Consider the following 25740-nt stretch of genomic DNA (forward strand, 5'->3'; position numbering starts at 1 on the left):
TTTCATCGGATTCCCCAGAGTTGTAAGATCCCCTTTTTCTAACTTTACCAAACCCTGATCCCTGACCTCTCCCCACAGGGAAGCCACGTGACATCAGAATTATGGGGAGTATGAGTGACTGCGGGCAGTAACATCCACAGGGAAATGTCCTGCCCTTGGTGGGGAGTCACGGGGAAGAGCCCCCCACCCCAGACCTTTTCTGTAGTCCGCAGTTTTATAGTAAATAAATACGCCTTTGTACAAGCATCGCTTGCGTCATGGTAACGCCCTCAGACCCGTGACAGCTGATAAATGTATCATCGGATACCTGACCTTTTATCCTGTCCTAGTGCTGTCAGCGTTCTGCACACTCGGGGTCCCGAGATGCACTTACAGGGCACCTCCAGCCTAGCCTTTCACCTTGCCAGCGGGGCTGTGGTCTCAGTGGCCGTGATGAATAGCTGTGATTGGACACAAAGCTTCTTTGGAGCAAAGGGATCATTTCATTAGTTTAAGCCAGAAAAGAATAGGGGCGCCATTGACTTTAGTTCTTGGTGAGAAGAGTACATCAGATGAAAGATTAAGGGCAACACACAGGGAGACACGCGCGTACAGGCACGTTCAAAAGTGAAAAGGTTAAATAATCAAAGAACTGTCTTGTTCAGTAAGGGTAGATGCTACTTGATTGGTTTCCTTTTTTTTTTTTTTTTTTTAATATTTATTTATTTATTAGGCTGCGCCAGGTCTTAGTTGCAGCATGTGGGCTCTTAGTTGCGGCCTGTATGTGGGATCTAGTGCCGTGACCAGGGATCAAACCTGGGCCCCCTGCATTGGGAACACGGAGTTTTAACCCCTGGACGACCAGGGAAGTCCCTTGGTTCGTCTTCTGCCTTTCATCGGGCAGCAGGACATGAATTTAGGAACGGGGAGTGGTTCTTTGGCCGCGCCCCTCCTTCCAGGCTGAGCTGAGCTGCAGGCGGAATGCGGTCCTGGAGAATGCTCATCTGTAGCCATCCTGGGTCCAGGCCCACGGCATTCCTACCTGAACGGGGTCTGGATAAAGCGCGCTCGGACCTTCCCTTTTTCATCAAACCCCCAGATCTCTTTGGTGCCCCAGGATTATGACCCGAACGGGAATCAGGAGGTGCGAGCTTTGGTACGTCAGGCGTTAAGGCGCAAATACGCCGAGGCCCCGGCTGGCAAGGAAATGCGTGCTGGGCGGGATGAGGCTTGGGGCCCGAGGGAGCCGGATTTGGTGCAGCCCATTCGGATGGCTGACTCCTGAGAGCTCCCGCGAGCTGCTGTCCCGAAGGAGAGCGGGTGGTACTCCCAGCATCCCAACGTTCCAGAGCAATCAGAACTACCGACTTGCGTGTGTGCGGGGGACTATTTCGGGGGATTTTTTTTAAGTTGGACATTTCTCGATTTTTAAAAATATTGGCCTGGTTTTTTAGCATTCGGTCCTGATGTTGAGTGAATTGCTGTGCGCTCCACGTCTTAGAAGGGATCCCCATTATACTCACGTCCCTGGTTCCCTCTGGCGAAGCGTGAGGGTGGTCTGCTCACATCCTGCATGTGCTTCTTTCGTGGGTCCAGGCTGGGAGGGAACCTGTAGAATAGATGACCTATCTTTATATCGGGCATCCACCTACTGACAGAGGTATCCCAGACAGGGCAGATTTCCTGGGATGGGGTAACACAGGCAGTCTTGTTTGTTTCCCTTGGAGGGTCCATTCAAGGGGGCACACCCCCATGCTGTTGTACCCCCATCCTTTTAGGGCACTCCTGAGCACTTGGCATGATTACTCAGCCATACTTCCTCTACCTGCTTCCAGGACAAGTCACGATGACCCCTTCGGCGAGGCAGTCCCCACTCATCGCCCACCTGCATTGTCCCCAGAGATAGTCTATGAGGATCCTTGTGTCCACTTTACTGGGCGGGGGGCCTTCTCCCGAGAGGAAGGGGCTCCGTCTAGAAAGCTGAGAGTGGACAGGGCCTCTCGTCAGTTTGTCGTGAGCCTGTCGTCTTTGCCAGGGACCAAGCATAGACTTGAAGGAGGGGGACACGAGGAGGAAGAAGACAAGAAACAGAAACAGAAGCAGAAGGAGAAGAAGAAGCAGAAACAGAAGTGGAAGCGAAAACAGAAGAAGCAGCAGAAACTGAAGAAGCAGCAGAAGCAGAAACAGAAGTAGTTTGGAAATCCATCTTCTTCCCTAGTGTCAAATCTCCTATTACAACGATTTCCATAGCTTCTTTCCTACTACCTGAAGCATAGAGAAATTTGACTTTTTTTTCCTACAGATGTTCAATACCTCCGGGTTAGGATACTTAACAAATGAACGCCAGGTAATTTAAAGCCGGAAGCATCAAAGAATCTTCCCACCATCTGTTCCGGAATGGGGCGTGTGGCTGACCGCAAGCCCTTTGATTGAAGTCCAGCTGTGCGTGGAGGGTTGAGCCCAATGATGGATGCTGTCTCCAGTCAGGCGTCCTCGCTGTACCCCATCGTGGGTACAAAGCCATATAATCTATAGGAGTCGCACAGAGTCAGAGGCAAGGCTGTGTGTGAAGGATCGTCTCACAGAGAGAGCCCGTCGTGAAGTTTCACAGATGAGGCCATCGTGGGGAAGCTAGGGTGCTTGTGGGGAAGCAGGGGTGCTTGTGGGGAAGCAGGGGTGCTTGTCAGAGCTGGGGGGATGCCAGCATGACTAAAGTCAGGGCAGCATCTCAAATCTCGTTACACAAACCGACTTTCACACCTGGGTATCTATTTCTTTTCCCTCTGTGTTTGTGGGGGGAAAGGTGGCTTTCATGGTTTTCCTGTCTTCGTTTTTATATTGAAGATAGATCTTCGTTTTTCTGTGGTTTTGAAAGTAGCATGTGCTACTTTAAAAAATCAAAGCAGTATAAAAATATAAAGAAGTAGAAAGTTAAAAGTGTTCCCAGGTTTTCCCCCGTCCCAACTAATCGTCATCCTATTAGTGGTGTCTTTCAGTTAGCGGTAAAAATCCATACAGTGGGGTTTTTGTTTTAAAAAATGTATTCTGAAGCGTTCAGTGAATCGTTTGGGACCACATGCCGTAGAAAGTGTGCTTTTAAAAGCTCACCAGGTAAGGACACAGGTTACGTCTCTGCCATCGTCCACTGCTGTATCTGAATAGCACCCAGGGGACAGTGGCTCAGACACGGGTGCATTTATGGAAAGCGCACGGCAGGAACTTCTGGAATCTCTCTCTCTCTCCAGGAGTGAGTCCTGACCCCTACCAGGTTGAGATTCACTCTCCTTCTCTGTATCCATCCTCTGATGCGCTCCATCGTGGAACTTAAAGCAGCTGAGACCAATTATTGATGGTCTTGTCTGAACTGTGGGCTGCTGATGGCAGGAGCCGGTCCAGCTTAGCTTTATATTTTTAGTGCGTGGAGTCACGTGGGCAGAATAGATGTGAAAGGCCTGGATGGATGAAGGGAACAGCCAGGCATGTCCATCTCTGTGCGTACAGAGTGGTGGTCACACGGACTCCGGCCGGGTGACTGTTGACAGCACTACCTGGTTTATGCCTTCGTCTAATCAGCAGCATCTGAGGGGTCTCAGGAGGAATGCACAGACGTCCCTAGCTGCATTCCTGTCATTCCCGACGCTACTCAAATGGGGACACTCGGTGAATAATCAAGGTCAGACTTTGAGAAGAGGAACACGGTATGCAAGACCGTGGCAGACAGAAAAAATAATAATAATAATGCCATAGCCGTCTTCTTGCCTAGGTTTCACTCACGCGTGGACGGGATGTAAATCTTTTTGACTCTGAGATTGGAGTGATTGCAGGTTGCCGGGAAGGTGCAGAGCTGCCTTCTGTATTGGTAACAAATAGAGGGAAGGCATGTAGCAGCTGAAAGTTCTATCTTTTCACACAGCGTGCGAGACAGTGGCAATAAATTTTCAAGAGAGTTGTTTACTGAAGCAGCTAATAAAAAAGGAGCTAAGCAGTTATGGAGAGATCTCCCTCCCGCCAACTTGCTCCAGCGTCATTTAGTTTTCAAGGTCATAGAGAGAAGAGAGACCTGGGCCTTGTGAACGAGGGAGGATGGCCTTTCCTGTGCTCTTGAAGGATAAGGCTGAGCAAGGGTTCCTCCCTCCACACCAACGATCAAGCTGTCAGTCACATCTCAGGATGTGTGCAGGGCAGTAATGATGGGATGTCTGTCCAGCCCACATGCCCGTGCTACACTGATCACACCTCTGTTCCCGGAGGGTAAATCTTCGTGGTTCGGAGTTTGTGCAGCTGGGTACGCTTCCCTAAATGTTCCAGGGTTGGGTTTTGTGTATAAAACCTCATCAGTCTTCTTGGACACCTGGCACCTTGGCTGGTATCTGTCACGGGCAGTCTACTGGATGCCAAAGAGATTATAGAAAAATAATTCTGTACATAGGGGCGTATTTATAATCAACGCATGGATGGCCCTCTCCCCTTCCACCCAGGGTCCCCCTACATTACAAGACAGAAATCACAACCCGTGGTCATTGATTGAGCCCCAAAGGGGTACCTCTTGGACTCAACTCACCTGTTCTTCCTGCCCTCTTTATGAAGGATGTTCGTCTTGGGCTCCCTTGTTTGCTTGTTGCCCCCACTTTATCCTTTGTTTTTTCATCCTCACCTCACGTTTTCAAATGCCTTCGTCTCATGATCCCTGTGATTATAAAATGCCGATAATGTTGGTGGCTGCCTCTTTCCTCAGTTTTCTTATTTTTTTTCCAAGCTGTTGGGCGTGCAGTAGCTCATCCTTCTCTGCCAATCACATCCTGCATTTTTTTTGTTTTGTTTTGCGGTACGCGGGCCTCTCACTGCTGTGGCCTCTCCCGTTGCGGAGCACAGGCTCCGGACACGCAGGCTCAGCGGCCATGGCTCACAGGCCCCGCCGCTCCGTGGCATGTGGGATCTTCCTGGACCGGGGCATGAACCCGTGTCCCCTGCATCGGCAGGCGGACTCTCAACTGCGCCACCAGGGAAGCCCACATCCTGCATTTTAAGTTATGACCATGTACATGCTTGGGAAATGGAGTTTTTAAGCTTCCTTGTCTATTTTCCTTAACGGTAAGTCTAAAGATAAATGGGAGAGCAGAGGAGCCTCAGGTGGCAGTGAAATTGTACCCATTCGTAATGTAACTGTCTATTTTGGGACGAGTATGAAGAGTGAGATTTTATGTTCATTTTGGGAAATCCAAGCCAGTTTTTAGCGCCCTAATCTGCTTCTTGAGAAGGAGGTACAGTGCATCCAGTTGTGAGGAAACGTGTGCCCAGAATGACTAGGGTGGAAATTGAATAGGCCTCCTGTGTGGCCAAAGTCCATGGTGGCCCATGGCTTAGTCTCACTTCTTTCAGGGTCTTCAAGGGTATGTACCCTTTGAGGTAGCCAAGGGATGCCTTTGGTACACACGCTCATGCAAATATCATCAGATTGGATGACAGCCCCTGTGCGTCTCTCTGCACGTGAATATCTCTTCTTTTCTTTCTGAGAGGCAACAGTGAGATTTATACAACAGAGATGGTGGGTTCTAATTCTCCTGCCTTCAAACTCTAGTTACTGAGAGAAGTGGGGCAAGACACTTATAACCTTTTTTTTTTTTTGCTATCCTAGTTGTGAAATAATAGCAGTATTTCTTCATTTTATACTCTTGTAAAAGAAAAAAAAAAATGTGACAGAATTCATCTCCCAGCGCTGGAAATATAAAACACTATTCAAGTAATCAACAACAAGTTGCTGAATTTGCTGTTTTCAGAGAACAGGAAGTGCCCGACTCACTCATAGTGTGTTCTTTTGTGTTTATTTTCTGTTCCCAAAAGTGAGCGACCTTGAAAGTGTGATACTCAGTAGATGTGAGCAGTTGACCCACAAGTGCGGTAGGAGCTGAAGGAACCCAAGTTGTATTCACATTAGGAAACTGAAAATGAATTTAGAGGAGTGTCGTCCATTTATTTATTAAAGGTAAAGTTACGGCATTTGTGAGACCCGGTTGTAAATTTGAAGTGGTTTTGGTTATCATGAGGGGTTAGGTTAGTAAGTAAACACATACAAGCAACGTTGCTTGAATTAAATAGATTCTTCCTTTAGAACTTTTGCTCCGTGGCCAAGATGTCGAACACAGGGTGTGATTCCTCCAAAACAGCCAGAGACTTTTGACTTAGGTTAGAAGTTTGGAGATATAGATCTACATATATAGGTAGACACACACACAGACACATATGTGTGTGTGTGTGTGTGTATAAAATATTTATACATATATGTGTATATATATTATTTTGTATATATAAAATATATATACACGCATATATATATATGTATATATATATATATATATTTACATGAACCACGTTGCATTCATGAGTCCCAAGTCGTTCACTAACGGTCTGGGTGGCACTTTTGAAGCTGAAAGAGCTAATGCAATATTTAATTGAATAACAGAGGTTTATGGAAGCGATGCTACCTGCAGTCATCGTGCTGGTGCCAGGAATCCACAGAGGTAGATGACATGCCCCAGCCTGTGGTCTAGTGGGAGAAGGAGAGCATATAAGTGATCCTTGGGGAGACCAGCAGATGCTTTATCAGAAATTACGTTCATTCACCCGTTAATGCATTCATTCCCTTCTTCATTTGTGCCCTGATAGCCTTCAAAAGGGCACTCACTCAGTATTCCCTTTTAGCCAGAAAGGAATTGCTGATGGTCGCCTGGAATAAGGTATAGGAGAAGGCTATTGCATGAAACTGGAACACAGCAACTGAGTGCATTTCTCAGAGGTCCGCTAGATGTCAAGAGGAAGTGATGTGACTAATTGATCCCTTTGAGCAGACTCAGGTGTGAACCCCCAGACCTCCCTACAGTAACCATGCTGCCAGGCAGTTGTCCCAAGGACCACATGTGCACAGTGACTTTTAACGCTCCAGGGACTTACAATGCTCCAGCATCTGTGCTTTCTCAACAGTTCCACCAGACTAGGTTTAGGTGTACTCTGAACTACGAAAAGCTTTTGCAGTACCATCCGTCTCTCTTGACTAAAGTATAGATTGAGGCCAGTTCAGAGGATGTTCCATTCAACTTCCAAAATTCAGTATTGACAGTGGAGTGTTCCTGCCAGGAGACTTGTTCTCTAGGAGAAGGTGTGCAACATGGCAGCACACAGAGTTGAACTGGCTTTGAACTGTGGATCTAAGTAGTTGACAACTCAAGATAGTGTCCTTACTAGGTAGGAGCGTGTGCGCACGCACGTGTGTGTTTTCCAGAAAGAATACAGTTTTGTAGGTGCTTCAATTCATATAAATTTCAGAGAGAGAGGGAAGAATAGAATTCAAGAAAAAAGTAGGTCATTCTCCAATACATTTTTTTTTTCTGAGTTGTCTCTTTGGAGAATATCTCAAGGACATAGCACATCAGTCTGCTGAACTGTAGAGGGTACAATGATTACCTATGGAGAGAGACTTGCCATCCCCCAAATAAGAGATTCAGTATTCGGCATCATTCAGTGGTGTTTTCTGAATTTTCAAACTGTATCGTGTAATCATAGGTTGATCCTAATCAGAATGGTGGCCATATCTTCTTTATCCATTCATTCGTTGATGGACATTTAGGTTGCTTCCATGTCTTGGCTATTGTGAATAGTGCTGCTATGAACATACGGGAATGGATGAGGAAGCTGTGGTACATATATACAATGGAATATTACTCAGCCACTAAAAAGAATGAAATAATGCCATTTGCAGCAACATGGATGGACCTGGAGATTATCAGACTAAGTGAAGTAAGTCAGAAAAAGACAAATATTATATGATACTGCTTATACATGAAATCTTAAAAAACTGATACAAATGAACTTATTTACAAAACAGAAGCAGACTCACAGACTTAGAGAAAAAACTTATGGTCACCAGTGGGGAAGGGTAGCAGGGAGAGACAGATTGGGAGTTTGGGATTGACACGTACACACTGCCATATTTAAAAGAGATAACCAACAAGGACCTTCTGTATAGCACAGGGAACTCTACTCAGTATCCTGTAATAACCTAAATGGGAAAAGAATTTGAAAAATGACAGATACAGGTATATGGATAACCGAATCACTTTGCTGTATGCCCGAAACTAACACAACGTTGTTAATCAACTATATTCTGATACAAAATAAAAATTTTTGTAAAGTTCACTGCCATTAAGTCGGAGCTGATTTAATTTTCCTCAGTTCGTATGCTGAATCTGATATTATCGTTTGAGACTGAAAATTATACATGCCATCTTTTTTAACCAAGGGAATAAACATTTTCACTTTCAGAATAAAAAACAAGCAAGCGGCAACGGTGGCCAACATGTTTATTTTGCTCTTGGATGTTGGTTTTTTTTTCAGGAACGCTAAGACCCCTTTCCTGCTTGTCCTGGCTTTCCTGCACATGCATACGGCTCTCTTCTCTTCGAAGGACTTTGCCGGCAAAAGTAAACACGGCGCTTACGGAGATGCTGCCGAGGAAATGGATTGGAGTGTCGGTATGTGTCCCTTTATCTTCCAGTCTGTCCTTCAAATGTGACTGAGGCTTTTCCTGCTTCTATCTTACTTCCTCTGAGTTTCCACCTATGTCCCCGTTGCCTTTAGAGACAGCACGTGCTTTTTGTTTTTGTGTTTCAAAAACACTAACTGTGAAAGGTAAGCGGAATACAAAACGCATCTCAGCCCCGAGTCCATGCTTGTGTTTACCAATGGATACAGCAGCAAGAGGAGTCTGGGTCTGTGGGCTGGTGATCAAAGAGATGAACGAAGAAAAGGAATCAAAGCATTAATCCTTATCACCGCTTATTCTTTTAGCAATTCAATGTGCACAACCCCTTGTCTGTAGCGAAGTTCAGCACAAGGTAGATTCGGGAGGCAGAGGTCTCGCCATGGGCTACGGCCTTGGTGAGTCTCCAGGCAGTAGCCCTGGAGTCTTCCTTGGATGCTGTGAGCCCCGCTGTGTTTCCTTCTTCTGCAGCTTGTGTTCTTCTTGCTGCATCTGTGAGGACGGCAGGAATTGCCTTGCTCTCTGTGTCCCTTCTCCCTAAGCAGGTTACCCTATTTCTGAGAAACGTAGCATGTTTTTCAGAGGTACTGGGAAGACTTGCTTCTGAGGTTTCCTTTTTAAACGGTGTCTTGCACATCGACGCGAGATCACGGTGACCGTGCTTTCTTCTGCACAGCTAAGCCGTCTCGGGTCTATTCCACAGAGTGTGGAGGAAGCCGGAGTATGTGGGTGAAGCAAAGGGATGGAAAATCAGTGGGTTCTGAACTTTGCATTCAATTCCTATCTATCCCAGAGATGTCTCTTATGGTGACGTTGCTCGCTCCATCTGGACAAAATTGGACAGAATTGAGCAAATGGCACCCGTGAACAGGTTGCTTAAGATTTTTGCATATTTCCTTTCTTTTCCTTTCCTCCCCCCACCCCCCGCCCCTCTTGTTCTTCCTTCCTTTTCTTTTTATGCCCTGGATTGATAGTTTTTTCATCGAGATGTTTTGGAGGTGTTTGAACATGGCCGCAGAGTTTCTTGGTTGGTTTGTATTAAAAGCAAACTGAGCGTGATTTGGTCACCAACGTTGGGAATGACAAGAACAAGTTTTGTTTCATTTAAATCTTCTAAGGAGCACCGTCTTTTGGACAAGATGACTGTACCCTTATTCTAGCTTCTAGCTCTTTCTGTTACTATCTCCGTGAATTTCAGAGATGTCTTAAACCTGTGTGCCTGATGAATTCAGACGAGGTAACTTCCAAGTTTCTTTCTTTTCTAACCTTGTCTGTGATGCTGTCAGATAACAGAAGTGAGCACAGATGCTGAACACGTACTAGGAAAAATAAAACCAGAATAACCTGCCTAATGAGATGCGTAAGAAGAATTCATTATACTTAGGGCTTTGACATACACCCATACAAGCCTGCCTTCTTTCATTTTTCATTCTTAAAACGGTACATGTAAATTAGTATCCATTTTCCACACCGTAGTAGTGTAAATCACTAGAGTACTTCGTAGTGTGAGTCAGTAGAATATTTTATCTCTTTAATGAGCATTATATGTTAGCGTAACAGGTTTCATGTACACCTCTCTGACGTTTGTTGGCTGGCAAGCAAACTCATGCTGGTGTCATCACGCCTACTGATTAATTTTTATTAGAGCAGTACTTATGCCTACCCTGACTCATTAAAAAAGTCTACGTTCCAATGTTTTCCTGCTACTGGTCCCTCTTGAATAAAACAGAGAATGTTTTTTAATCTTCGAGATCTGCATTAGACCCTGATATCATATTAATAGATGATTGTGTTCTTTTTTTTGCCAAAAAATAAAAATCCTTCCCTTAAGCCATTGCATTCATTTCTCAGGATGTTTCTGTTGTTTTACAAATACCTCTGAGCATTTGGAGGAATAGTCCTTCTTTCCAAAATGAGCCTTTTATCGTCACACAGAAGGGGACTGTAGCACTCTGGATAATTATGTAATAAAATAACATGAGAGTATTGGCTTAAAAAGAAACGCTGCTAGTACCGTGGGCCGCTGAGCTACAAGGTGTTACCCAGAGAGGGCACGTCTCTGTCCTTTAGCGCATTTTCTTTCTAAGTGTTTGGAGGCGACATCGTTATATGCGGCATAACTTTCCGCACTGTGGGTTTCTCTGTACCTGTAAAGACAAACTCATAAAAAGAACCTTTCTTACTTAATTGTCCGCCATGGCCAATCTCACCCCATATCATGGTGCTGGATGGCCTTATTCTTACCTGTGCGATCGCTGTAGCTTGTCTTGTTATCATGACGCAGGAAGGACTGACTGCACAGATGTGGTGTAAGGTCTACGCCGTGGAGCTCGCAGTAAAAGCTGGCAGGGGTCGCTGAAATCCTGGAACTCGAATACTGCCATGCAGTTCGAGGGGTGGGCAGTGTTCTAATACTCACAGCCACCGCCTACGAAGTGTGTGCCCTGCACCTGGTCTGGGACTTCACAGGTGTCCCCTCCCTTCGTGCTGTCAACAATCAGGGCAGCATTCCTGCTGCGTCAGAGTGGTTTACAGTCGACGGTAAGTCACAGGGAAAGAGCCGGTTCCTTCATTCATCACCTCTAGTAGATGCCATTTGTGTGCCTAACATTGTTTTTTTTTTGAGGGAGAATGCAATGATGGTGAGACCTTGGCTTAAGAGAATTTAGGGGCTCCTAAGGGATTTAAGATTCTTCCAGTTGATCTTGTAATAGCCCAGAGCAGAAAGGAATGAATGAGTGTCCCGAGGGAGGTGCAGATAACGCTCGAGTGGTTTCGAAGGGGAAGGGTCTCCGTATGTGACCAGTGGCCGGCCTCACCATTTCAGCAGGGCACACTTACGGGTGAAGCCTTTGGGCAGTCGGGGCTCTATTGCCGAGTCTGATTTTCAGCTTCTCAAGCAGCAGAGCTTTGGGGGAGGAACAAATGGGTAAAATCAAGTGTTTTCCAATGCACTCCACGTATTTTTTCTTTGGGGGGAGGGGGGCGGGTGCGTGTCATTCTATCTGTTGTAATGACATCTACCAGAGACCTGTGCATGGGTGGGGGGCAGAGGGAGCAGGTGGAGGGATGGAAGTGGTTCCCGCCAGTGGTGTGTTATCTGTGACGTGTCCCCGTTACAGCGCTCACAGGGGCTCAGGTGGAATTTGCCTGCGATGGGCTTTAATTTTGCTCAGGATGAGACTGGCAAATTCTGTAACCTACAAAGAGAATGCAAGTGAATGCAAGTTGAGAACAATGAGGTGAACATAAAAATCTCTGACTTCAAACCTTTCAATTAAAAAAAAATCCCTGCCACTTCTAAGGGTTGAGACCCCGTGGCTTACGTGAGATTCTTTCTTTCAAACAAAAACACTAAGTCTTTTTCTTACGTGGAAGGAACACCAACCTTCTTAGTGGGACCCCGGAAGTCTTCAGGCGTTTGGTTGTCAATTGCTTTGGGTCTGTGATCCGGCATCCCTACGGGCCGTGTCTGATAAGGCAACCTCAGTTTCTCCAGCTAGTGATTCTCCCGTTGGGGCTCTGGGCAGCACCACTGTCTGTGGGTACAGGAATGGAACAGTGAACCCAGCGGAAGGAAAAATAATGGATGAATTCATGAAAGGCGAGCCGGGGGGATGGTACAGAATGAATCCTTTTCCATACCTGCCGTGTGGTAAGCCATGTGCCACAGAGCTTTCTTGGCCACACGTCAAATCTGTCTTGACAAAGGGAGAATACATTGGAAAGCCTCATTTAGCAGGAGATCAGGATGGTCCCAAGAACCTCGAGAAACCCAAGGAAACTCTGAAAATAAGAAGGCTTAGGGATTGGTCCAAGTCCCTCAAACATACAGCAGAATTCTAACCAGCGTTTGGCTTATGGGACATAGCTCTAAGGAATGATCCATTTAAAAACGACTGTTTCTAAAACTCTTGGATTAAAATAGTTGTTGGAGTCTGAAATGCAGTGTACGGTGAATAACCCCTCAGTGACAGGTGCATTTACTCAGGCAAAAGTGCTCTGGTTGCGTTTCTGTAGAAGACATCTTCTTTAGAATGCTATAGACCAGGCCCATAGTAGGTACCCAGTAAGTAATTTTTCAAGGTCAACCCACGGGGAGCAGGTGCCTGTAAGTTGTAAGGCCCTGACTGTGGTGCTGGAATTGCTAGGAAAGCATGGCTTTTTCTTACACATGTGGATACTGGTCCAAAACGTGTGGCAGTGGATTCGATGACTTTGCAAGAATATTAAAAGCAGTCGAGCACCGTGTGACTCAAGTTGTATCTCCATCTTAATCCAGGATAAAAGGTTCAAAATCCACCTCCCTGTTTCTAGTTCTCGAGAACTAACGTTGCAATGTCGATATTCTTCGTCCTTCTTCTGTTCCACAGAGAGTGTCATCTGAACTGTAAGCTTGTGTGTTTCGCTTGGGATTCAATACATCACTTTTCCATCTTGAATTTTTAAAATGCTCTCATTCTTGATAAATGAGACCTTCTTTAAAACGTGAAAATCTGTACTCAGCCGTAAAAAGGAACAGAATTGGGTCATTTGTAGAGACGTGGATGGACCTAGAGACGGTCATACAGAATGAAGTAAGTCAGAAAGAGAAAAACAAATATCATATATTAATGCATATCTGTGGAGTCTAGAAAAATGGTACAGATGAACCTATTTGCAGGGCAAGAATAGGGACGCAGACATAGAGAACAAATGTATGGACACCAAGGGGGGAAGGGTGGGGTGGGATGACTTGGGAGATTGGGATTGACATATATACACTACTATGTATAAAATAGATCACTAATGAGAACCTACTGTATAGCACAGGGAACTCTACTCAGTGCTCTGAGGTGACCTAAATGAGAAGGAAATCCAAAAAAGAGGTGACATTTGTAAACGTAGAGCTGATTCACTTTGCTGTACAGTAGAAACGAACACAACATTGTAAAGCAGCTCTACTCCAATGTAAAAAAAAGTGAAAATCATGTGTTTGTTTCTGAGGCATCCTGAAAATGGAAGGGCAGGTAGGGATTCAAAGGAAGGGCAAAACAGGAGGAATCCCCAAAAGAACAACGAAAGAACAGCCAGAGGATGAGAATAACGACGAGGAGAAGTAGGGTCATGGCACTCAGGGGTGAGGAGCATCTCAAGGAAGGAGGATTAGCACCAACCAGGACTTCTGAGACATCACGTAAAGAAGAGGTGAAAAGGCAGCAGTGCATTCAGCGACCGTGAACTTCAGGATTGCATCAGATTGCAAAGCGAGGGATCTTTGAGGAGCTGGCGGTCAATGAGGTTGGATATCCCTTTTCTTTTAGCTGAAGTATAGTTGACTTACAATGTTGTGTTAGTTTCATGGGTATTCCTTTTGAAGAAGCACAGAGGAACTCGAACACAGGGATGACTTATCAGACTGTGTCTAGCTCAGCTGTTTGGAGACTGTGATCTGAGTGTTGGCATCCCTATGTGGGGACTGAGTGATTTGCAGTCCGATGCAGGGGCAGAGAGAAGGGTCAAGGAGTTGACGGATGACTGAGATTTTGCCGGGGTGTACCACAAAACACGACTGGACGTGAGAGTTGGGTGGTCGTCAGGAGAGCGACTGGGCTGGCAGAGTAGGGGAGGGGAAGGGAGAAGGAAGGGGACTGGTGGCTTGGGAGGTGACAGGTTGGAGGTCCAAATCGGATGGTAGGAAAGGTGTTGGCAGGCTAGGACAAGGTGAAAGTGTTTACATTTCAGGAGTAGGACAATTCCAGCTGTTCCCAGATCCATGGCAGGTATTTAGTTTTTTTTTGGCCACACAGCATGGCATTCGGGATCTTAGTTCCCCGACCAGGGATGGAACCCGTGCCCCCTGCAGTGGAAACGCGGAGTCTTGACCACTGGACCACCAGGGAGGCACCTGCGGCATGTATTTAGGATGACGAGTGACAGACTGGGATGCAGTCGTCTCACGTCAAGAGATGAAGTAACTGGGAAGCCAGGGTGTTCAGCGGGCACCTTTGGGGTGACAGGGATACACCATAGATGGGGACCTTGGCACTTTAGGGCTGGGTGGGGGGCTGGAGGGCTAACGGTGGACTTTACAGGGAGAAATGCCGAGTCATTAGGGACCACGTGTTCAGGAGCTGAACTTCCAGTTTCATGAGTTAGACAGTCACAATCGAGACTTGGAAATTATTTCAGGGCTGGGTCACCCGTGGAAGGTCCCAGTTTTTAAGAGGTTTCAGGGAGGAACTGGGGTGGTCCATGTGCTCTAAAAGCTCCCAGCCCTGTGCAGCAAAGCCGCATCTGTCAACTCAGGGACGTAGAGGCGGTACTGAGAGCTGGGGGCTCGAAACACGTGGATCGTTGTTACTTTGTAGCCTTTGGGCCCAAGGTCGTGAGCAGTGCTGGAGGTGCACTTTGAGGTCGTAGGAACCAGAACGTGGAGGGTTCCGTCATAAAACTCTTAAGCTTCTGAAGGAAAGCACGTGTATTGCCCAGTCTTCTGCAGCGGAGGTTGGAGGTGGTGGGAATTCTTAAATGTGTTTTTTTTTTTTTAATTTGCATTTTGTTTTAAAATGCGCTCTGCATGAAGGAATGCTCAACGTAGCTAATTATTAGAGAAATTCAAATAACCACAATGAGTCAGAATGGCCATCTGGCCATCGTCAGAAAGTCTATAAATGGTGGAGAGGGTGTGCAGAAAAGGGAACCCTCCTATACTGTTGGTGGGAATGTAAATTAGTGCAGCCACCGTGGAGAACAGTGTGGAGGCTCCTTAAAAAACTAAAACTAGTTTTTGCCATATGATCCAGCCATCCCACTCCTGAGTATATGTCCAGAGAAAATCGTAATTCGAAAAGGCACATGTACCCCTGTGTTCATTGCAGCACTATTTACAGTAGCCAGGATGTGGAAACAACCTAAATGTCCATCGACAGATGAATGGATAAGGAACATGTGGTACATGTATACAATGGAATATTACTCAGCCATAAAAAAGAATGAAATAGTGCCATTTGCAGGAACATGGATGGACCTAGAGATGACCACACTAAGTGAAGTAAGTCAGGCAGAGAAAGACAAGTATTATATGGTACCACTTATGTGTGGAATCTAAAAACTAAATGAATTTATGTACAAAAGAGAAACAGACTCACAGACGTAGAAGACAAACTATGGTTATCAAAGGGGAAAGGGTCGGGGGAAGGATAAACTAGGACAAACTTAAAGGAAAAGATTGCTGGATTTAATGACAAAATCTATTATTTCCTGATGTCAAAAGAAGAAGCTAGCCAGACCAAAATCGATTAAAAAGTCTTTGTGACATCTATGTAAAATGAAAAGAAAATCTATGTGATACAGAAAGAGCTCATACAAAGAAATTGAGAAAAAAGATAAGTATCAGAAGAAATGAGTTGTACCCATTTGTAGTATCAGCTCACCACAAATTGCTAGCATTATGATTTCCAAAAAATAAAACCACCCCCCCAAAAAAAACTTTGTTAATGCGTGAAAGAGGGCATCTTATTTTTTTATTTTTTAAATGTTTGTATTGAAGTACAGTTGAAGTAAAATATTGTTACAGGTGTACAGTATAGTGATTCACCATTTTTAATGTTATACTCCACTTACAGTTATTATAAAATATTGGCTATATTCCCTGTGTTGTTCATTCTTATAGCTTATTTTATACCTAATAGTTTGTACCAAAAGAGGGCAACTTTTTTGAAAGTTACATATGCCGTCCCGTATTGATTCCTAAAGAGGTCCGTTTTCTTTCTTTTTTTAATCAAACAACAAAAATACCGTTGTCGTTTATCAAGTGGGGTCAGTACATTTTCACAAGCCCCATCCTCCAAGGATGACATGGTAAGGAGCTCCAGCAGCTGAATTTTTCACGAAGTCGCCTCTGCTAACCATACTTCTGAGTTTAGCTTACAAAGTGTATTTTAAATATTCAGCCAACACTTCTTCTGAATCCCAAGCCATCAGTGACACAATTATTAAAACTCAACTCAAGCAACAAACTGGATCTTATTTTCTCACTGGTGCTTTCCTTCATTGAAAATTTCCTTTTGGAATTTTGAAAAAATTTTAAGTCGTCTGGGAGACAGAGCGAGTGTGTGTGTGTATGTGTGTGTTTATACTCGTCCTTTTGCATTTTCTCTTCAACTGCATCCTTAATAACACACCTTAAAAAATGCATGAGTTTCTAAAATTTGCTTAATTCAATAACCTCCGTGAGATGCTAATTCCCCAAAGTGGAAATTGAATTTTTTAAAAAGGAAATGCACCAGTTTATTCCAGACTATCAAATCTTAGCTATATGCTTGGGACGGCAGTTTAGCTCTGAATCTGATAAATTATGACCTCCAGTGCTATCACCATAATCCCTGGTTACCGAGATAATCAGGAAACAGAGCCTGCAGACAGCGTCATCCCTGGGACTTTTGACAGGGTCTGGTATTACAAAAACCTCTGCCTAATGAACAGATTTTTCATTCAAGCAGATCTAGACAGGAGAGAAATGAAATCCTTTCCATTACAGACCACTGTTTACCTGAATGCAAGATACATAACGAAGTTTTGAAACTTGAAGAAAACATTGAATAGGAAATGATGACAACCTGTACGCGTAAAGGAGTGACTAATACAGACCCACCTACACATCCTTCTCTTTCCACGATTGTCAAATCTATTTAATAAAAAGACAGAATTAAAAAAAAAAACTACTATGCTCAATTAACAAAGATAGACAATAAGTTTCAGGACATGTACCAAAAAGTTAAGAAGATGTGCTGTTAAGCTGTTTGGGAGAGCTTACTGTGAACTTTCAAAATGCAGGGCTTCTGCAAATAGTATATGGGGTATTGTTACTGGAATATACATTTATTTTTTAAATTTTATTGAAGTAGAGTTGATTTACAATGCTGTGTTAATTTCTGCTGTACAGCAAAGTGACTCAGTTATGCATATATATATATATATTCTTTTTCATATTCTTTTCCGTGATGGTTTATCATAGGATATTGAATATAGTTCCCTGTTCTGTGCTCTACAGTAGGACCTTGTTATCTATCCTATATATATATATATAATAGTTTGCACCTGCTAATCCCAACCTCCCAAGCCATCCCTCCCCCACCCCACTCCCCCTTGGCAACCACAAGTCTGTGTGTCTGTGAGTCTGTTTCTGTTTTGTAGATAAGTTCATTTGTGTCATATTTTAGATTCCAGATATAAGTGACATCATGTGGTGTTTGTCTTTCTCTGTCTGACTTACTTCACTTCGTATGATCATCTCTAGGTCTAGCCATGTTGCTGCAAATGGCATTATTTCATTCTTTTTGATGGCTGAGTAATATGGAATATATGTTTATTGAGGTTCATACTCCTTGCAGCTTTGAAGGAAATGAATTTACGATACATGAAAATCAAATCTCTTATGCCAAGATTTCCCATTGTTGACAATTTCTGAAGTGTATGTTTCAGGAGTTCTTTGTGAATGACAGAGCATGGGTTGGCGGACACAGTGGGTGTGAAAGATCGCTGACCAGCCCGGAATCATGCTTTCTTCTGTGCCGCTACTTTGGGGCAGTTTTCTATTCCTGCAGGGGCTGTCGTGTATCGGGATGAGGTCACCCTTTTTGTTCTGGGCTCCACAGAATTCAGGAGCAGAGTTCTGAGGGCCCTGTCTACCTGCATCTCATATACCCTTTTTTAAGAGAAAAAAAGTTTTTAAATTGTTGTCAGTGTCATCTGTATTTTTTTTTAAGTTGAATGTTCTCCTCACTAGATGTAACGCTTTTTCTGATGTCCAACGTCATCCATGTTATGCAAAACCAAGTAATGCAGACACAAGCAAGAGAAGGGGATTGCCCCATGTGACCCCACCCCTATTAGGTAACCTCGTTCATGGATCACTCCATAGCTTTCCTGTCTTATATGTTGCCAGTGCTATATAAGACTAAGATGCAATCCTTATTATTGAGAGTGTCTTATACAAACTCTATACACTGTTTTGCAACTTTCATTTTCCACTTACCTATATATACTTAGGCATTTTTCAATACCAGCATTTCAATCTTGATGTCCTCCCTCTTAGACTATGGTTTACTTAATCAATCCGCTGGGAGGGACATCTGAGTTCCCACCAAATTTTTGTTTTTCTGTTTCAAGCAATGCTGTCATGATTATTCTTCTCTGTATGTCTAGATGAACTTGTTGGAGCATTTTTTTAAAGAAAAAATTCCCAAAATTAAAATGCTGGATCAAAGAGTCTTTAAAAATTGAGTGTTAGTAGCGACTGAGTAAAATGTCTTACCCTTGTTTTTCCTGCAACAGTGGGACACCCACTGAGGATCTATGAGAATGCTAATTTCCTCATAATCGTACCAACTCTAGAATTATGATTCTAACAGTGTGATTCTGAAAGTATTGGGTTGGCCAGAAAGTTCGCTGGGGTTTTCCCATAACATCTTATGGAAACCCGAACGAACTTTCTGGCCAACCCAATATTTTTACTTGTAAATTTGTCAGGTGGAAAATACTCTTTCACTACTTAAATTTCCCTTTCTGCTGCATGTGAAGTTGAGACTACATTTTACTCCAGGGTTGTATTTTTTTCTCCTAAGAATCCCCTGTTCATATTTTTTGGCCACTTTTCTGTTGGATTGTGGGTCTTCTTCTTGTTGATTTGTGTAGGCTTTTTACATATTAAGGACATGAATATTTTACTTGTATGTTGCAAATATTTTTCCTGCTTTTTTGTTTGTAGTTTCATTTTATTTATAGAGTCTTTTGTGATGAACTCCCATGGTCAGATTTGACTGCCTTTCTTTCATGACTTTGGGGATTGATAACTGGCTAAAAAGGGCTTTCTCTACCCACCAAATTATATAGCATTTGTCTTATATTTCCTCCCATTATGTTTATGGTCTCATGCTTAACAGGTGTTTAATCTATGGAGAGGAATGTGTGTGTGTGATTGTGTGTGTGTGTGTGTGTGTGTGTGTGTGTGTGTGTCCCCATGAAATGTCATTTGTCCATTATTATAGGTATTGGTCTTGGTTGGGTAGCCCACCTGGCTGGTGTGGGACATTGCAGAACTTGAGTAAGACAGGTGTTTGTGTCCCGATGCTGTACCTTGCCTCTGGGCAGCAGGCAACAGGTCAGGCCCTTCCTTCAGGTCTCTGCATTTCACAACAGTGGAGTCCTTACAGCCACTGTATATCAGGTGTCTGTAGTTAGGGGATCTCCTCCCATGGGGACCAGCACGGGACAATTGACAAGGAAGGTCTACCCTGTGAGTAGACAAGGGGATCGGCTCACACCTGTCCTGACACCCCCGGGGGTTGGTGTCAAGCATCTTAGGGCAGACAGGGATGGCAGCCACACCCCTTCCACTACCTGTTTCTCGTTGGTGTTACTGTCCCACCTGGCCGGGGTCACAAAGCCTTCAGATCATGCAGGGGAGAGGTTATCCCCAAATATCCCCAAAGGGAGGTCCCTGCTCTGCTCCTAAATGTCTTTGCGGGCAGTGAGGAGGGAGCAGTTTGGCAGGTGCCATGTTTCCACTTGCCCTCACCTGTGCGGATCCCACCTGCATCCAAAGCTCAAGGTGCACGCCTGGGGTCCTGCTCTGCCTTCCCCCGATGGTCCTGAATTGGTCATGTTCCTTCTAGATGAGTCACCTTTGCAAAGAGAGTTAGGACGCACATTCATCCTGTTTCTAGAATCCTCAAAAAACAGAGTGAAAGCTGTATCGATTTTTACTTTTAGAAGATGGAAAAAAATACGGGATTGTTGGAAGACATTTATAACCATGTTTCTCAGTGTGCGGTTTCAACGAAGGCAGGCAATTCATGAGCTGAGCCCATTCTTCCAGGTAAGACAGTTCTCAAAAGGCTGTTAGGATATACCCAGAGAAAACCATAATTCAAAAAGACATGTGCACCCCAATGTTCATTACAGCACTATTTACAATAGCCAGAACATGGAAGCAACCTAAAGATCCATCGACAGATGAATGGATAAAGAAGATGTGGCACATATATACAATGGAATATTACGCAGCCATAAAAAGGAAGGAAACTGGGTCATTTGTAGAGACGTGGATGGACCTAGAGACTGTCCTACAGAGTGAAGTAAGTCAGAAAGAGAAAAACAAATATCGTACATTAACGCATATTTGTGGCATCTGGAAAAACGGTACAGATGAACCAGTTCGCAAGGCAGAAATAGAGACACAGACGTAGAGAACAAACATGTAGATACCAAAGCGGGGGAAAGCAGGGGTGGGATGAATTGGGAGATTGGGATGGACATATATACACTATGTATAAAATAGATAACTAATGAGAACCTGCTGTGTAACCCAGGGAACTCCACTGTACAGTAAAAACTAACACAACGTTGTAAAACCACTATACCCCAATTTTAAAACATTAAGTTAATTTTTTTAAAAAAAGGCTGTTAGGGATGGAGTTGCTCTTGGCTGTGTTCAGTGAGACGTTTGGTGTTGTGTTCCTGCCTCTAGTCCTGGCCCTTGTGGTTTTCACTGCGTCTTCAGACTTCGTCCTGTTGTCACACCGCCACCACCTGGCTCCCTAGCAGTACTGATTCTCGCAGTAGTAAGCGTGTGCATCTTCTCTCGCCTGCCACTTACTCTCTCCAGGTGCCGTGCCTCCGTAGCAATTCCCACGTAGTCCTGTGAGGTGGGGGCTGCATTACCCCATTTTACAGATGTGCAAACCAAGGCACACAAGTGGAACCGGCTTGTCCCAGCAAGCTCTCGCAGCTGGCGAGTGGCAGAGGCAGAATTTTGACGCAGGTCCATGCTGTGACACCCCACATAGTGTTATTGTGACAGATGTCGTCGTGAGACGTAGCTTCTGCATCTTGACGGCAGTGGGCCTGTCAGGGAAGGGCATAGACTTCGGGACCAGAGGCCCGAGGTTCCACCCCACCTGCTCCAAACCTGGGTAAACCGGGGCAGGTTACCTCTCTGGTTCGACCTCTATTTCCTCATTTGTGAAATGGGATGCTAACATTGCCTGTCCAGTTGCAAACTGGTATATGTATGTGTACATCTGGAAAGCTTAACATAAACCGTAATGGAAAAGAATATGAATATGTATAACTGAGTTACTTTGCTGTACACCAGTAATCAACACAACATTGTAATTCAACTATACTTCAATAAAAAAAAATTTAAAAAGAAAAACTTTGCAAAAAAAAAAACACTGCCTCTCTTGCTGGGCCATCTTGGAAACTGTCCAGGATGTGTTAAGTACGCTATAGATGTCCGTTAGGATTATGACAGCTACACACACAACTTTCATTGTGTGTCTGCACTTCACCACCTCTCCTCGAACTATACTTTCTTAGTCTTTTTTGGTGGGAAAGGGGAGCAAATGGCCTTTGATGTCGCGGGTGCCAGTTTCATGTGTCTCGTGACATCCTGTTGGTTTGATGTGTAGCCATGAGAAAATGGAGTAAATGTGACCGAGTTCAACCTCATACTGCTCGCCGCACAGCACGCCGATAAATAGAGAGACGAGTTACTGGGGCAAGGGGTAGCGACTTTATTCAGAAAGCCAGCAGACCAAGAAGGTGGTGGCCTAGTGTCCCAAAGACCCATCTTCCCCAAGTTAGAATTCAGGCTTCTTTTACACTAAAAGGGGAGGGAGTAAAGTCAAACATTTTCTGGTGCTGGTCAGCCTCTGGAGGGGATGTGTTCATTTCTTCCTTCTTGCAGTCGTTCACAGGGGGACCTGGTCAGGATGTTTCCTGTGAGCTAAGCAAAGGTATTTTAGCTTCATGCTCATGACCTGGAACACCGGGTCCCCAGAGATGGGCCATTAGGTATATAGGCACCATCCCTTCAGTGATGAACTTGTAATAGAATACAGAGGTTCTTCCCTATTACGTCAATAGCATCTTTCTGTAGTCTTTGCCATCTGAGATCACTGGAACATGACTCTGCATACAGGCTGAAGGAGCGGCATCTCCAAGAAACCCTGTGGATCGGGAATTCAGGGCCACTGACTGAGTCTGCGGGGAGATAACTGTGTGTGTTTGCAGGTGGTTTCTGGGCTGACCCACTTGGCTGCATCTCTCAATATGGCGGCCGTAGCCCTGGGTTGGGGGCAGTTACGACTTTCTGCTTTTCAGTTACCTTAGGATGGAAGCATTTGGGAAGGAAAGTCTCTTTACGGAGGACTCTATAAGTCATTTGATTTGCTCCCAACCAGTAGAGAAAAAGCGAAGCCAGGTCATCAAGTAGCATACATCCCTAAACAAACTCTTTCTCCAACCAAAATGGATCCTTGTCCGTTGGGTACCCCAGATACCACTGATGCAAAAACACTAAAACAGAGCAAAGCTCTGTGGTTTCTGGAGTTTGCTGGGTGCTTGCTGCCCTAAACAGAAAATTTCATTTATTAAGGTCACTGACAGCAGATGCACCCATCGGCTCTAATTTACAGAAAAATGTGCATGTTTCTCAGTTACTTAACTTTTAAAACCAACACTCAGTGACATTCAGCTCCATGATCTCCTGGCAAAATGGGCCTTTGGCAACGTGTTCACATTCCCAGTTCATAGAAAATCGTTAGAGAAGGAGCAGTGTTGTCACAGTATTTTTTCATTCTAAAGTAAGACAATAGCCAGAAGAGAGCAAAAATGACAAGCTTACGGCATTTTCACTTTTAACTTTGATCATTTGAAGGCAGAATTGCCCGTCAGATAACTCTGTCGACACCCCCGTTGCCTGCCTGCAAGATTTCATCGGTAACAGCCACCTTATAAATGCATTTATGCATCTGATTTTTAGCAAGTAAACAAGCCATGCATTAGGATGACGGAAACCTACAAGAAATAAGCGTCTTGGACAATCTTGGCAGCTTTGAGCACTGACTTGGAGAAAAGTCACTTTGCTTTGTCTCTACAACTTGGCATTTGGGTTTTGCTTCGTGCTGCTTTGCAGTTAAGCTAAGGGGAAGAGGAGAAAGGAAAGGGCATTGCTGTTTATTTTGAAACAGAAGGAATGACCATAGATGCCAGTAGCGTAGCTGCTTCCATTCTTGGACACCTCATCCCCATTCGGGGATGCTTCTGTACGAAACAGCTGTTCCACACCGGAGCGAGGCTGGCTCAGACATCATTGGCTGAGGAGGAAGCAGTCCGTTCAACTGGGGCGAAAGAAAGGGAACTTGTCCGCTCTGAAAAACAGTGTGGTATCTTTTTAAAAAATTCTAAACATATATCAGCCATTAACCCAGCAATTGCACTCCTGAGCCATTATCCCAGAGAAACAAAAATATATCTTTAGACAAAAATCTTTACACAAATGCCTATAGCATTTTTTGCCTATAACAGCCCTGAACTGGAAACAACCTATAAACAAACAATGGTACACCCATACCAGCATGAAAAAAGGAATGAACTTGTGATACCCACAACCTGGATGAAGCTCAAGGGGATTATGCTGAACGAAAAAGAAAAAAAAAACAGTCTAAAAAGGTTACCTACTGCGTGATTACATTTATGTAACATTCTTGAAATGGCAAAATTATAAAAATGGACGGGATGCCAAGGATTAAGGAAAGGGTCGTGGCCAGAGGGAAGTGAATGTAGCTATGAAAGTGCAACCATAGATCCTTACGCTGATGGAAACCTTGTCCGTTGACATTGACTGTATCAATGTCAGTATCCTAATTGTGATATTCTACTAGAGTTTTGTAAGGTGTTACCATTGGGGGAAACTGAATACTTTACCGTGGATCTCTTTGTATCATTTCTTACAATCGCCTATGAATTTATAATTATCTCAAAAGAAAAAGTTCACTTAAAAATTAAATAAATTTTAAAAATTGTTTTAAAAAGCAAGGGAACCTGTGACCAGGGCAGTATAAACAGACTTAGGACAAGCACAGGTTTTGTGAGTGCTGACGGCTCCCAGGGTCGAATACACACCCACCTGCATGTGTGTGTGTGTGCGTGGGTGTGATGCACGGAACTACAAATCGTGTGCTACATGTGTCCTTCCCCTCCTCACCCCACACAAGCCAGGAAGTCCCTTAGCTCATTGTGGCTACGCAGGGGGCCTCCACTTGCTGTCATCCGGAGCTCTGTTGTGCATGACCTTGTTTTGCATGTCATGCCACGTGCCGGGATGCCCATCCTCAGAATGGCCATGTCCTGGGGTAGGGTCTTTATTCTCACGGGAGAAAGGTTTTAATCCCTCTGTTCACAATCTCCCTAGAGTCCCATGTGGAGCATTTCCTAATCCAAAGCGCGATATACATTTGTCTTTCTCTCTTCTTCATTTGCTGCTTGGCAGGTCTACGTGGTGCCGGAGGTGAGGTCACTGGTCAGGGTCTGATCTTCCCGTGCACACTGCCTAAAGGGTCACCCATCACCGGAGGTGAGGTCACTGGTCAGGGTCTGATCTTCCCGTGCACACTGCCTAAAGGGTCACCCATTGCCGGAGGTGAGGTCACTGGCCCGTGCACACTGCCTAAAGGGTCACCCATCTGCTGATTGGCATCAGTTCTGCTCTTAAAGCAGAACTCATTCTGCTCTTAAACTCATTCTGCTCTTAAAGCAGCCTAGGGAGAGGCTGGAGGGCTTGCCCTTGTTTTAGGAGGGAGAAGAATGATCTCCAGGTCGACGGCTGCTTAACCACTGCAGATCAACCCTGCAAACCCTATTAAGTCTCCAACGCTGTCTACACGGCAGAATCAGACATCTACACACTTGGGCTGCCTCCTGAAGTCTGATACTTGAACCCCATGCCCACTGACCATGAACCCCTCCACCATGTTCATTGGGCTTCTTTACATGGATCTTTTTAAAGAGGAGAGAAATGGAATCCTAACCTAGAGGCAATGTAAGAAAGTGTGGTTAAGACAAAGGCACTTTATGGCCACAGGGGACATAGAGAGTAGAGCCATTTAATTGGCCCCCTTCACCGCACTTGTATAGGTGGCGGTGTTGAAGTTCTTTTCTGCTCGATTCCTCCGTGACCCCTGCCCCATCCATTTGTCCGCCAAGGTGACACATCCCTTACTTGCTGTAGTGAGTCCTGGGCTCTGCTCTCAACGGCATCCATTTTATGTATTTACTTATTTATTTATCTTTTATTGAAGTATAGTTGATTTACAATGTTGTGTTAATTTCTGCTGTACTGCAAAGTGATTCATATATATATATATATATTTATATATTTATATATATATATATTCTTTTTT

At 44.5% G+C, this 25740-nt stretch overlaps 1 protein-coding gene across 5 annotated transcripts in view; it reads left to right on the forward strand.

Annotated features, from left to right (window-relative positions):
- Positions 1-25740, forward strand: part of LOC137217866 (steryl-sulfatase-like) — a 184922-nt gene that overhangs the window by 107418 nt on the left and 51764 nt on the right. For all 5 annotated transcript variants that reach the window (XM_067724861.1, XM_067724858.1, XM_067724863.1 and 2 more), the window contains one exon: positions 8368-8504. In XM_067724861.1, coding sequence (XP_067580962.1) covers positions 8368-8504 — 137 coding nt within the window. The remainder of the gene's footprint in view (positions 1-8367; positions 8505-25740) is intronic.

Source organism: Pseudorca crassidens, chromosome Y (genome assembly GCF_039906515.1).
Source record: "Pseudorca crassidens isolate mPseCra1 chromosome Y, mPseCra1.hap1, whole genome shotgun sequence".
NCBI lineage: Eukaryota > Metazoa > Chordata > Mammalia > Artiodactyla > Delphinidae > Pseudorca > Pseudorca crassidens.